Source organism: Pseudopipra pipra, chromosome 4, assembly GCF_036250125.1.
Source record: "Pseudopipra pipra isolate bDixPip1 chromosome 4, bDixPip1.hap1, whole genome shotgun sequence".
NCBI classification, from domain to species: domain Eukaryota; kingdom Metazoa; phylum Chordata; class Aves; order Passeriformes; family Pipridae; genus Pseudopipra; species Pseudopipra pipra.
In genome coordinates, this window is record NC_087552.1 from 67,655,254 (window position 1) to 67,669,361 (window position 14,108).

General features: G+C 44.1%; 1 protein-coding gene across 2 annotated transcripts; it reads right to left on the reverse strand.

The window, feature by feature from the left end:
• Positions 1-228: 228 nt before the first annotated feature.
• NICOL1 (NELL2 interacting cell ontogeny regulator 1) lies at positions 229-13,904 on the reverse strand. Of its 2 annotated transcripts, none has more exons than XM_064653421.1 (4): positions 13,798-13,904; positions 13,464-13,621; positions 6,357-6,445; positions 229-2,545 (listed from the first exon to the last, which is right to left on the reverse strand). In XM_064653421.1, exons 2-4 carry the CDS (start codon positions 13,594-13,596, stop codon positions 2,480-2,482), a joined length of 288 nt encoding a protein of 95 aa, XP_064509491.1. In that variant the 5' UTR covers positions 13,597-13,621; positions 13,798-13,904; the 3' UTR covers positions 229-2,479. The 2 variants fall into 2 exon arrangements, with proteins under 2 accessions (XP_064509491.1, XP_064509490.1); XM_064653420.1 differs by lacking the exon at positions 13,798-13,904 and adding an exon at positions 13,738-13,757.
• Between the last annotated feature and the right edge of the window lie 204 nt (positions 13,905-14,108).

Sequence of the window (14,108 nt, forward strand, 5' to 3'; positions counted from 1 at the left end):
AAGCTCACAAAAATCCTTGCAGTACTTTTAATTTTAAATAAGACTGAGTTTGATTTTATACTTTGGAAAATACATTACTAAATTTAGCCCAAATACAAGATCTCTTTATTTTTGTATTCAAAATAGCATATTTTTTTCACTGTGGATTTTCCACCTAATTAAAGACCAGATATTTATTATTGCATAAGCACTATCATTTTTTTGAATCAGTAACAAAGCACACCAAACACTATAATCCATCTTGCCCTTTTATTGTATTGTATTATAGACAAAGAGGAATACATACAGAATAATTACTGCCATCACAACCATAAAGTTGCAGCATCACTCTGATCCCTTTGGAAGTCTGAGAACATCCACTTGACATTCTTTCCACCTTTTTATTGTAACAAGCTGTATATGTGAAATCTCAGCAGTGAACAACTGTTTTTCTAAATAAAAACACAGACAAAAAACCCAGTGCTTGTTAAGAGGACTTTGCAAGATTCTTTAGGGTACCAGCAGAATAAACATGCAGAACAGCAATACCAAACCACAGACACACTGCCCCCAAAAAAGTTGAGCTGTGATGGAAAATTCACAGGTTCAGTGCTGGAACTCCATCTCCTGCAAAAAGCCAACTCAAAAGCTGTATGTTACTTTAGTTCAAATCTAAGTGGGAGGAAAGTAATGTAAGGTTGGTATTTTGCAAAAAAAAAAAAAGTGTTAAACCTATTGTTTTATTTGTACAGTAAAATATGGTCTATGACAAGAACCTCTATTGCTTCCCATCAGTCAGTGACCAGTGCCACAGTGGAGTGCAATGCCACCAGAAGAGATGTGTTGCTGTGTCACGCTGCTTCTCTTGTACACAGTCCAGGTGCTGATGATTTATAAAAGGCTTTGCTAGAATACTACAAAGGACAAAGCAAATTTCCTCTTTGAAATGTAGGTGCAAGGAAGCTGAAAACCACATGCCTTTCAAACAACTTTGGCAAATTATATTGTGATACACTCCCTTGTGTTATTAAGTATGACTGCATACAAAATAATAAGTTTTCAGTGGGTCACAGTTCCCTATTTCCCTGTGCCTAATATTGTAGATAAAACGGGAGAGAAGCAGTTTGGAAACATGCAGCAGATAGCTTCCATCCTAACTTGCTGATCCGGTTGAGAGCAAAAAATCAAAAATATCAGCCACTCATGAGAAGACAGATATACTAATAAGAATTAGTAAAATGACTTTGAAAACCATTCTTGTTGTGTTCGTATAAAAGTGTCTAGCCTGTACATTGATGCTCAAGCAGATACATAAATCTTTACTTTGGGTATGTTATATTAAGCCCTATCAAAAATCTATTATTGTCAACAAGAACTTTCCGCTTGGCCAGTTCCTGCTCTCCTCCACAAAACAAAGGAAAAAAGGAAAACAATGAGAAAGGATTGCTATTCTTTTTTGAAGAGTAACAAGGCGCAATCTTGTCATCTACTACTACTACTACACTACTTAAATTATTTTGTTCTGTCTTGTCTCACACTGACTCCAGCAGGAATATTAATAGCATCAGCACTGGAACCCACCGTGATGGAGTGCAGAGTCCATGCAAGAGCTACGGAGCATTTTGGTGGAATTTGAATATTTCCCAAAATACAGTTTGCAAGAGACTCCTGGGCAGGCAGGCGTTGTGTACACTCTCTGCCAAAACTCTCTGTAGAGGCCAGTTTGAGTGGTTCAATCCAGCATGTGATTTGCTTAATGAAAGACACTTCTCCAGAAGATTTTGGCAGACATAATCAGTTCAGTTGCCAGGCAGTATTCATGTGATTACAAATGTTACTGATCACATTATATACTTAATAAATCTCTCCAAAAAGATCACAGCTACTGTGTGGCTCTGAAGAAATTAAAATTGTGAGACAGATTACTGTGTTTGCCATGCACTGGACTATTGATGTGATCGGGAACACATCCCTTCCTTGGACTGCCAAGCAGTCACTGACAACTATTAATTTCTATATAAAGCCAAGTCTGACTGTTTGTAAATGTTTAGCTATGCACCGTGGCAAAGTAGCTTCCTTTTCATGTTATTCTTCCATAAATACATTAAAGAATTCGACTCCACCGACTTTCACAGGTCTATGGCAATCCACACGAGACAAAGGGTTGGCCTGAGAGTCCAAGGAAAATTTTTGGCTTGAAATACCAGAAAAGCAGGATGCTATCCTTGCATAAAACCCATGAGCGAGACTTTGGCACTGTTTCCTCTGTTGACGTTTCAGCAGATGCAATATCACATACAGTAATGATAAACCACATCAAAGCAAAATTGATTTAACTGAGCTATACCTATGATTTGATAGAAATGATTTGATAAACTGTTTTGATAAAAATGGTTTTCCTTATGGTGGGGCACAACTTGCACTCTGTATCTTCCTGTAATTTATTGAACAGCATTTTAAAAATGAATAAATGTCCACTGGCCAAATCCCAGTGCTCATTTCAGTGTATTGCATGAAAGCAATCACACAGGCCTCTCTTTTCCGCTCTCAGGAGGAGGGTTTCTGTCTGAAAAAAAAAAAAAACAACAAACAACCATGAAATCAAAGAACTGAATATATCACTTTAAAAGAGTATATAATTGATTAGATCTAATCCCTCTGCACAGCTGTAGCCAAGGTGCTTTGCTGAGTGAAAAATCATAGTTATTAGTGCTGGTTTTCATCCAGAAAAAAATGATGAAATAAGTGTATTCAGAACTGAGATGCAGGGAAGGTATTTTTATAGTTTGAATGTTTTCATTTTCACAGTTAACTTCTAGGGAGTAGGCTGTCAAAATTATTAAAGTGTCCCTTATAAATGCTGAGAAAAATTCCACTTTTGACTGCACTGCTCTTAATTCCGTCGTGGTGATTGATGGCTTCCTGTTGACGATGCCTTCAGTACTGTGTAATTTAATTGCACCAGATACCATGTGCTGAGGTGCCAGTTGTGCTCTCAGTTACACTGCTGTTTCTCTAGAATAACTCTGAGTTCAATCCAGCTGTCAGTCTAACCTTGTTGTCTGAAACCTGTAATCTTTCAGGGCAGATCTAGGCTTGGGTATGTGGTTCCTATTTCAACCTGAGTTAATTTACTGACAATTGCCTTATTACTAACTCCATTTGGACCCATGCCCCCAGAACTCCATCAAAAGCTTGAAAATTATTCTCTATGTACATAATTTAAAATTACTTGCTGTAATTGGAACACCTTAGTGGAAAAGCATCTCCAAGCTTTTTTTCTCTGAATCCAGGGGAAAAAATTAATTTCAGATCTTCAAAGGTATTTAAGTATCATTTATTTAATTGTGATCAAATAAGTATTTTGTGGGTCCTAGTCTCACTTTTTTGAGATAAAAAGAATGGATTTCTCAAAGGGCACCATCATTTCAGAAGCTGAGTTTCTTGTGAGACTCAAAATTGTTGGTGCAAGCAACTCACACCAGCAAGCGCAATTGTGACTGAAGAGAACCTTCCTCCTGAGCATATCTTGTGGTTTTCACCGTGTGGTCTGCGGTCCCTTAAGCAGTTTGCAGACTGACTTTGAAGAGTTTCTTGAGGGGAAAAGAAAAAAATGTAGTGGGCTTGAATTCACCGTGAATGGGTTTCCCATCTGCACTGCAAAAACCCATTAAAGGTTGAAAACCACTTGTGAACAAATTATCTCAAAGCTCTTGAAACAACAAGGTTTTCAGCCTGCTCGTGTTTCTCTGACCAGATACCTCCTGATAAATTAGACACAGCAAAGGGTTAATTAAGAAAGAGAGTTTCCAAAGGAGTAGCTGGGCACTCCTACAAGGGTCCTGCTCCACCAAGCTTTGCCCTGCCTGACCAGCAGTTCCCCCTCTCTGCTACTCATTTCTTGTTCTCAGACTGCAAACCTGTGCAGGGAGAGATTGTTTCAGAACTGCTTTCCTTTTCCTCCACAGCCCTCTATCCTTTTCAACTCAAACTTTTGACATCCACCTTTGCATTAAAGAGGACTTGTTCAGGTTCCTTGTCTGCTTTCACTTATCGGCTTAGCGCCATGGCAGGCCTTTTTAAACACTGCTCCCTGCTCCTACAGTGGAATCTTGGATGAGTGAATGCCCTCATTGTTGGGAGCCCAGGAGAAATCATAGAATCATCTTAACATCAAACAGGCTTATTGGATTTCACAGTAATGCCTACAAGCTGTCAGTGCTACCACAAACCCTGCCTGGGTGTCACTCAGGACTATTTACAGGCAGGAAGAGCAGCTCTGGAAGCACACAATTGTCAACTGAAAGAACTGTGAAAGAGAAGCATCAGTTACAAAAATTAATTGTGGCTTTGATGGCATTGGCAGAGGAATCATATGCAGGAGCAGTCCTGCATTGGGCTTGCCCTTGTAACAACAATTTCCAAGACTGAGGAGTAATTGAATGAAGATATTTGTATGCAAAACTTGAGAAATTGTAGTTGGTCATCATGAGCCAAGCACTGGTGCTGGAGTAAGGATATGGAGGGTCTACCTTTCAGAGAATAGAAGGTCACAGGGTACCATCTGTAGGGCCTTGGCTGCTGTATTTCATTTAACGCTGCATCATTCAATAATTTGTATTTAACTAAAGCATCTCTTCCAGAAAGCCCTCCAGAGTCTCAATCCAAAGGCTGGGAAAGGTGTACAGTAATATACCCTCTCTTTACTAGTAGTACTAAACTCTGACAGTTGTCAAAGGGTGGGTGATATTACAAACTACTGGTTATGTTTGTTTTGTGATGCACTATTCTTATGTCCCTTGTTCTGTAATACTGGGAGCTGCCTGAATTAGTGCCTTGGCATGTCAGGCCTGTCCAGCTCCTCACAGAAACAGAAGCTTATCTTGTGGTGCTCTGGGATCAGCTTCTCCCTTTATATTCTGCTTCACTTCTTACAAGACAGTGCTGCTCTCTGATGGACTGTATTCTTACTCCACTCTCCAGAAAGAACAGACCTCATAGACACATCTGAATATCTCTGTAAGTGGGATTAAGGAACTGTATTGCCTCTATTAAATTCAAAAACAACTTTAACTTCCCACGTAAAGTCTATTGACTGTATAAGAACCAGCACAGCTGCAACTGCACCTGGTCTTGACATGTCATGTGTAGGTACAAAACATTTCAGCTGAACCTAATCCGAACAGGTGGAACTCTGCTATGCACCAGAACAGCCCAGCACAGCTGCTGGAGGTAAAGGCCCTCTACTGACACTTTACCACTTAAGGGTTATTTATTACATTAGAGCATGGGAAACTTTTGTAATGTAACCCACACTCGGAACTCTGCCCTAATCTGTTGGCTATCGATAGCCCAAGAAAGCTACAGTCACTCCAAGCTTACTGTGTAGGGCCCAACATGATTAACCAAGGTCACAGGAAACCAGAGGCACTTAATTGATTTATATCTCTTTGATTGGCTCTGCTGTGAATGACAATTGGAGCTGAGTGTGATTTTAGAGGAGCAAGGGGCCCTTCTCACTTCTCAACAGAGATAGCCTTGCTCAAAGGCACTGGGCAGGCTCCTAAAGGAACTGGGAGATGTAGCTGTGAACTGGTTTCACTCACCACAAGTTGCCTTGTGGGCATAGAGCTGTTAGGGGAGGGGGGTAGGACAAGACATGCATGAAGGGACTTTATTAGAGGTGAGAGACCTCCTGCCTCTTGGAAGCTTCAGATAGCACGGGAGCCACTGTAGTAACTCCTAGCCCAGTCATTTTGTGCATATTTATGTATGAATTGTATGAATATTTATGTATTCATATGTATGAATTGCTAAAATCAGGGCATTTAACACACCCTCATTTTGTTCATTGAGACCTGCAGCACAAGACTGACATGTGAAGTGGCAGAATGCCCTGTGTGCTGTCACAAACACCTGAGAAAATGTGCTTCCCCCTTTTTCACGGAGTATCGATCCATGAGCAAGGAGTACATGTGCTTTCCTTTCCTCTGCCAGCCCTGCCTGCCACCTTCTCGCTCTCCTGTTCACTTTCTGCTCCTGCCCAGTGAACAGTCAGTCCACAGCTCAGAAGCAATGTTGTGAGGCAAAGAGTAAATTCTTGTTCTTCTCTCCTTCATACATCCTCTCTCCTTCTCTATTTGGTGCAGGGAGTGTCTGAGGTAATTCTTTAGCCTGTTATGCAAGAAGTCAGACTCAGACTAGATCATTGTTAATGAACCGCTGCAGACTGTGAAAAATAATCTGTGCTTGGTATAAACCTATTTGCTGAGATGGGAGTGAGTCAGCAGAGATGTCATGTCTGCTGTACACAGACAGGCAAACCTGGCCGCTGGGAGATAAAGGCTAAGTGAAAGCACTTCTGCAGGAACACATACCCGTGTGTCTAGGTTATATGCCGTCTTCTTTAGATCCTGCAACGCCCTCTGCATGAACTCGAAAGCATGGCAATCAACACAGGGACGGCCTGGGAAAGGAGACAGAAGAAGACATCACTGCCACAGCACGAAATTTGGAGTGTAGCAGTACAGAGGTGAATTGTAATGCCAGGAGAAACCCCATTTTAGCAGGCAGCTACACCTGCATGTGTGCCAAATTAGGGCTGCCTCTGGACAGGGCTGTATCTCTCCCTGTGCAAATGTGGAAGGATCAGCAAAACCCACAAAGAGTTCTTTGCTGTTTGTGCTTCTCTGAACATAGCCCAGACTTGACTCTGCCTGCTGCTTCAGCCTCCACCCTCTCCCCTTAAAACTGAAATCCTTAACCCTTCTCCAGACATGGGTTAATTCTCAACTGATACACTGAAAATAGCAGTTTGCAATGGTTCAGGAACCAGACAGGCAGGTCTGTTTTTACAGGAGCTCTTACAGAGCAGCTTGGCAAGGGACAGTGCCAGATCTGTATTTGCTTCCTTTCACCTGCTGCTGTATTTTTTTCTCTGCCAGGAATGCAAAGCATCCCACTGGCTCTGCAGCTGGTGCCAGTGTGTGTGTGCACAGAGGGGCAGGGCAGAGAAAAGGCAGAGAAGAGGAGGAGGAGGGGACCTGACAGCAAGTAAAATGGCTCACTTTTGAACCTGGGCATTTCTACTCTGCTAGGATTCATCCTGCACTGATCTCGGATTGTTTGGTCACAGAGTTAATGAAGTGTGCATTTTCAGAAGAAGAAATTGCTGATGCTGGAGTAGATGCAGAGGGAATGGGGAAAGAGGACATTTTACCCTGATCACAGAGCCCCCTAGCTGGGGGGAGTGCCGAAATCCTTGTCCACATGCAGCCACTTGTGCTGCTCCACCAAAGCAAAGAGGGTACAAAGCTGCTGCTGAGGTAGCTGGGGAGCTGCCTGGAGCCAGGGACCTGCTGTGCAGCACTGTAGCACCCCACCTGTGCCTGGCAGCCTGCTGCCAGCACCGACTCCTTCATTGCACCTGATGGAAGGGAGCAGCCAAACTGCTTCTCAGTCCTCAGCAAAGCTCTTAGAAGCTTTGATCTATTCAGGAGGTGTTTCTCTCCTTCATCTCCCTTGACATCTCAGGAAAACCTGGAAATCAAGCTAGAGATTTAATTCCAGGGGTGTGAGGAAACGCAAAGTCCCCAGCTCTATAAGAACAGCATCATTCAAAAAGACTCTCTCTCTTCAGGCTTGAGAGGAGTAGTGACAAGCTGGCTTTGAGCACATTTTAGAGATACTCAACCCCCTCCTGTTTTCAGTATTTCAGTAATTTAATTGTTTTCACTTCAGATCATGGAGCAGAGCCCTTAGAAAGAATCTACATCCTCAGACTGCTGTTTGCAAATCCGTCATAATTGGATCAATGTCATGACCTGCTCCCTCCCCTCGCTGTGGTCTTGTCAGAAATACCCTCCCCTGGCTCCACCTCGGGAAGGTGCTGCACACCCTGAAGTGCTTGTCACTAAAGCGTTCTCAGAATCAGAACCTGGTAGAGAAAAAACAAACTTCTTGTCTCCTGCTTCTGCAGTGTGGAGAAATTATTTTTGAGGAGAGCCATGAATTCCATAGTCAGTCACTGCCTGTCACCCAGGCCCTTGTGAGAGCCATGGCTGTGTGGGATCATTCACTGGTATTTATGACAGCCTAGTGCTCCCATGTAGACAGGGAGGTACTAGTGGAATGGCACAACTCTGCCAAGTGGTTATTTTACTTCTGCCAGCCCTGTGAAAGCAGCTGCCCCGGCATCAAAGCAGCTTGTGCAGAAGGGTGGTGGCAGTGAGGACACTTGCCTTGCAGCTCTGGGCATCCTGAACCAGCACCTGCAAATCTCCTAACATGACACTGCTCTCTGAAGTCACAGTGCAGCTGCAGCCAGTTTCACCACATAGCAAGATATTCACTCTTTAATGTAGTTTCCTGGGCTGTTCTCGGTGGTGGAGGTCCCTCTCCAGGCACTGCTGTCTCTGCAGAGATCAGGTCAGCATCCCTGCCAGTTGGGAGCCAGCAGCCCTTCAGAGCCCGTGTGATTCCTCCAATCAGTGATATCCCAGGGTGGGACACATCATTCTGAATTCCAGAGTTGCAGAGAGGATTCACTGAAGCAGCACCACTGGCAGATGAGAGGACAGCTGTACCTGGGAGTGGGGGACATGCAGCAGGGAAGGTGGGTGGCTGTGAACTCCTCCACTGGTGAGCCCTGCAGAGCACCATCTGTTCAATGCTTGGGGACTGAATAGGGCAGTGTTCATCTCTCCATCAAGCAGCTTCCACTAGCACAGAGCAACTTAAATGCAGTTCCCAAATCAAACACAGTCAATACCCCACTACCTGGAAATCCTACAGCTACAGTCAGACTTCTAGCAGCAGAGCTGCCAAGTCCTGACTCTGAAAGTCCTGACTAACTGGGCTTTTATACTATTGTACGAGCCAGATGATCACAGTAGCCAATAGCAGATGCTTAGAATAAGTGTCTAGCAATGTTCTTCTAGCCTACCAAGGTGTCAGAGGATATCCTGTGTCTGGCTGGTGTTTCTACATCTGATAAGCCCTCCATGAATTTCTCTCACATTAATTTGCACTGTTGCTTCCTGAATCCACGTAAACTTTTGTCATCTGCAGCATCCTGTGGCAATGAGTTCACAGCTGAGCTGTTCAGTGAGTGTACAAAATACCATTCCTGTCTGCTCTAAACTTGACATCTGCTGATTTCATTTCCTGCCTCTGATTTTTGCAGTGGAAGAGATGGTTATTAAATATTCACTGTTGTCCCACTTACGACTTTGCTGCTCTCCACTGCTGCCTGCCTTGCTCTGCTTTCCAGACTGAAGAGCTGGGCTGCTAAGCTGGCCTGTCTAGCTAGACCTGGCCTCTCTTCATGCCCACAATATTTTCAGCAATGTGCCCATGGACGTTTCCCCAACACAAATATGTCTAAGCATCCGTTTTCACAAACAAATCTAAATATGTGTTGTTGCCAATAGAAGCAATCCCACTCTGCTTTCTGTCCTTGGCTAGGTGGTCCCACAGTTCCACTTGCTGGCAGCACGAGTGAAAGCAGCTCCTCAGTTAGCTGGATTGCTGATGTTTTTTTCTCCAGATCAGATCCTGAATGTCCAAGTTCTGGGGCCACCACAAGAAATGGTGCAAGGAGAGGCAGCCAGGTTATGGGGAGGAGAAGGGCAAAAGCAGCACAGGCTTCCATCAACTGAAAGCAATCATGAAACCAAACCTTAAGTCACATAACAGCAAAGTACAGCAAAGTGCTATTAATTCCTTGCTGACAGCTGGGAACAGACTATCATTCATAGGGAGACTTAACAGGTTTGTGGATTAACATAATGAGAATTATCAAGAGTCAGCTATAATTCTTTAAATGGGTCCTGTCAGCATGAAGACTGTATGTGTCTTTGTGTGTTCAGGGAGAAGTGGGGGAGGGGAGCTTAAAATATGTTCTCTTGGCTTCTCCTTGGTGAAAAACTGGAACTGAAAGCACTGTGTAAGTCTAATTTATTTTCCCTTGCATGCACATGGCATTTACTCTTTATATTTCATGCACCTTGGCTAATGAAAACAGACTGACCAGCTTCTGGTCTTCAAATTCCATATTTTAGTTTTCACAGTGGGTGATCTGGGCTATAAATCCAGTGGAAGGTTAGGGAAATTATTTCTTTTTTTTTTAAAGTGGATTGCAGTGAACTTTAAGGAAAACAATCCACAAGTATTAGTAACCCCACTTCATACTTGAACAGTCTTCTGCATATGCAGAGTGTTGTGTATAAAGTATAAGGACACAATTAAACACTGCTAATTAGAATTATTCATAAAAAGCTGTGCCTGGCTCTGTGGCTGGCAGAAAGTATGCCAAGCAGAGAGCAGGGGAGGGTACCCCGAGCCAGATCTTGGTGCCACACACAGGACAGGATTCCTCTGCAGTGCTAAGAACAATTCTGACTCACTCTCATGCTTCTCTCCTGTGACTCCTGCACCTCCCACACTTGCACAGGAGCATTGCTGTCCCTCTCCTGCTCATGGTGCTGCAGGAGGGACACACTCCTCCCACCAAGTGGGAGAGAGAGGCTGTGTGATCCATGCGGGATTATTCCTGCTAAAGGCACATTCTTAGTCCCATGTCACACACCTGGGAACAGAAAAAGCATCGAGCACTGCACTGCCCTGCCCTGCAGAAGGACACTTAGTATGGTCCATGTACATCATATATCCCTGTCAAGAACATGTACTAGAGCCCCCCTTCCTCTCCTGGGTCACTCAGGGTCCCACAGCCACCAGGTGTTATCTGGGCTGACAGTATGGACTTCAGTGCCAGCAACAGGGAAGGTGTGTGCATGTGCAGCAGAGGCAGTGCCCCTAAATGTGTCAGTGCTCAGGAGGGTCAACTCCTTCATGAGAAGTAGCCAGTGGAGCTGACATCAAGCAGGAAAAGATCCAGAAATGTCTGTGTTAGATGACATCAAAGGTCTGCCTGGCCCAGTGTCCAGTCTCCCATGATGTACGTCTCTTGTAGTACATTAACTATGAATAGGAGCATTCCCAAGCTTTGGGAGCAGTTGGCATGGGACAGCTCATCTCTGAGTAAGCTCTGTCTTCCAGATAGACAACTGGCCTCCTGTCATGGACACAAGTGTGCCAAGGTCCATCCTAGCAGGTTACTGGTGCAGTCATATCCCCATGCCAGGGGACATCCATGGGCACTGGTTATAGATGCAACCTTCATGGCCAGAAATGGGTGCCCATGAAAGAGCATAAGAACAGGGCAAGTTTGAGGGATGTCTTCCCAAACACCCTGCCAGATCTCAGGAATATGCTAAGGCAGCTCCTGAACCAGAAGAACTGCTGCTGTGTCTAACAGCCCTTTATAAGATTGTTGTTTTCTCAAATTTAACCAATCAGTTCTGCAATCTCATGCAAACTTTTAGCATCCACAGCATCCTAAGGGAAGAGTTCCACGGGTAAACTATCAGGAAGAGCCCTGACTGGCAAAGGAAAGTACCTGGAGCACTTAGCAGCCATGCAGCACTGTCTCAACAAATGTCTGATTAGGAGCATCAGGAGTTCCTTGTTGTTTTAAAACTCTGTCCCCACAGCAGCCCAAAGCAATACACAGTTCACAGTTCACGATCTGAGAGTCTTCCTCCTGGCCTGGCCTCAAACACAAATACTGTTATGCTTCTGTAGCAACGCTGACAGCCTCTATTACTCAGGACAGGGCAGAGTGTCTCTGCAGAAACACTGACCACAGAAACACTCTGACCTGCCCTTCATTCCTCACTCTCACGTGCAGGTGTAATGACAAGATAAGACAAGGAATCTTCCTCAAGGACTGTTCAAGAAACTCTGTAGCCTGTCTGGAGGATGGTAAAAAGATAACTCATTGAGATTATAAGAATGATAGGGACACACTTTTTCACAGGGCCTCTTGCGATAGGACAAGAGGTAATGGTTTTAAACTAAAAGAGAGTCAATGTAAATTCTTTATAAGGAAGAAGTTTTTTACTAGGAGAGTGGTGAGGCACTGTCACAGGTTGCCCACAGAGGTGGTAGATGCCCCATCTCAGGAAACATTCAAGGTCAGGTTCAAAAGGACTCTGAACAATCTGATCCAGTTGAGGGTGTCCCTGCCCATGGCAGGGGGCTTGGACTAGATGACTTTAAAGGTCTCCTCCCACCCAAACTGTTCTATAATTCTATGGTTCTATGAGACTTGGGTTAGAAACTCTGGCCAAGAGTGTTTTTCTATGGATAAAATGGGAGTTCTCACTACACAAGTAGAACAAGGAACCACTATACACTTTTTCCCAAATGCGTTGACTTGCCTCTGCTAACACAGGCACACAAAGGGTGCATACAATTTATTTTTCAGGAATTTGAGGAGAAAAATTGGACTACTCATCACTAAACTTATAAAAATTAATGAATGCCTAGAAAACAGACACACAAAATAAAGATGAGGTCTGGTTTAGAAAAGACCGAAAACTGGCGCTAACAAAAAAAAAAGAGAAGAAAGTGGAAAAAGAACGGAATTCAACATGTAAGTCCTGTGGATACAAATACACATGGGTGTATCTAAAAACTAGTAACAGAATTAATGGAGAATAAAATGCAGTGACTAAATCAGGTCTTGTATTAAATATTTGGTAGTCATGTAAAAAGATAGCTGTGATACAATGTAAGCATGACTAAGAACTAGAGATTGGTTTGTATGCAATTATCTTCCTTTGCTTTTTTTCCCCAGAAGATATTTTAAGTTTCTAATGAGTGTCTACTTCCCACCTGCTGTCACCAAAAACACCCTGAGAACATTGACTCCATCCCCTACTAACTTTGAACTATTGCCTCATTTTGGAGCTGACAAAGTTTAAATAGAGACTTACTCAAAATTGCAGAGGAAGCTAATATAGAGCTGTGATCCAAATTCAAGAGCTCCCAGCTCCATGGTGTGCTCCAGCCAGTCTGTCATATTTATTTACTTTTTAGGTTTGCAGTATTCAGAAATTCTGAAACCATTCTTTACAAATGCACTGTTCGGGTAAATGTCCCCTGTGTCAATCTGCAGTAGTTACAAGAAAGTTGACCTATTGTTCCAACCAAATACTACAGTAAGCCAAATGCAATGCCCTAGCAGAAATAAACACAAAGATATTCTTCTAACAATATCCAGACTAGCAAGGACATCATATGTATCGTGGCAAATCTGGAAACAAAACTCTCAAGAAGCAAATCTAAAAGACCTGCAAACAAAGAGCTCTAACACAAGTCCCAGTAAAAATTATAGTATGCAGTTAGTATTTTTTCCTAAATAACTACTAATCCTTTGCTTGCTTGCTTGCTGTTTCTATAAGCCTTGTTTCCATGTGCTTTGCTGACATGGCACGAACTCCTTGTTACTCCCTCCTTATTTAGGAAACGTAAAGTTCCCCCGGAGCTCAGTGTCTGTGTGGCTGCTGAGGGTGAAGTGAAGGAAGGAAAGCAGGACAGGGTGCGGCGGGAGGGCAGGAGTGTGCACAGCGGGTACCTACTTTCTGCAGGAATGACACTCCCGGAGTCCTGGCCAGCCCCCACAAGCCTCACGCTCAGCAGGCCGAGCACCGAGAGGGACAGGATCGCCACACGCACCCCACTCCAGGCAGACGGCAACGCCATTGCTCCCATCAATAATTCAAGCTGTCTTCCCTGCCTGAAACAAGGAGAAACAGTGAAAAGCGACAGTTTGCTCCCAGCACGCTCCTCACAAAGAAGTGGATGAGACATGACAAGGACAGACCGCGTGCACGCACAAACACACGCACACACATCACTGCAGTGACACCCCACGGGCTTGCGATGCACCCCAAGGACCAGTTTACCCGGTACCTGATCCTTCCCTTCGCCCGTGTGCCAGAGCCTTGGAGCAGCTGTAGCGGGCAGGCGAGGCTCCAGCAGCCACTCTGAGCATGCGTCCCCTCAGCATCCCCCCTTCCCTGATTAGGGTCATTGCCATGGAGATTTGCTATAGCAACACTGAAAAATTGGAGCTGCCAAGTGGAGGAGAAGATTTAAAGGGACCACAATGTGGTGGATGGTCACTGCTGTACTCCTGCTCTGCCTCTGCTCCTCAAAGGCCATGCCCTCTCCTTGATGAAAACTGGCTGCTGCCACCCACATAAAAGGGTCTTGGGCAATTT

Excerpts from the sequence above, each read along its gene's own strand:
- NICOL1 (XM_064653420.1), bottom strand. Across the intron at positions 6,446-13,463 it reads GAGTGTCATTCCTGCAGAAA|GCCGTCCCTGTGTTGATTGC; the intron begins GTAGGTACCCGC and ends CTCCTTTCCCAG. Across the intron at positions 2,546-6,356 it reads CATATAACCTAGACACACGG|ACAGAAACCCTCCTCCTGAG; the intron begins GTATGTGTTCCT and ends TTTTTTTTTCAG.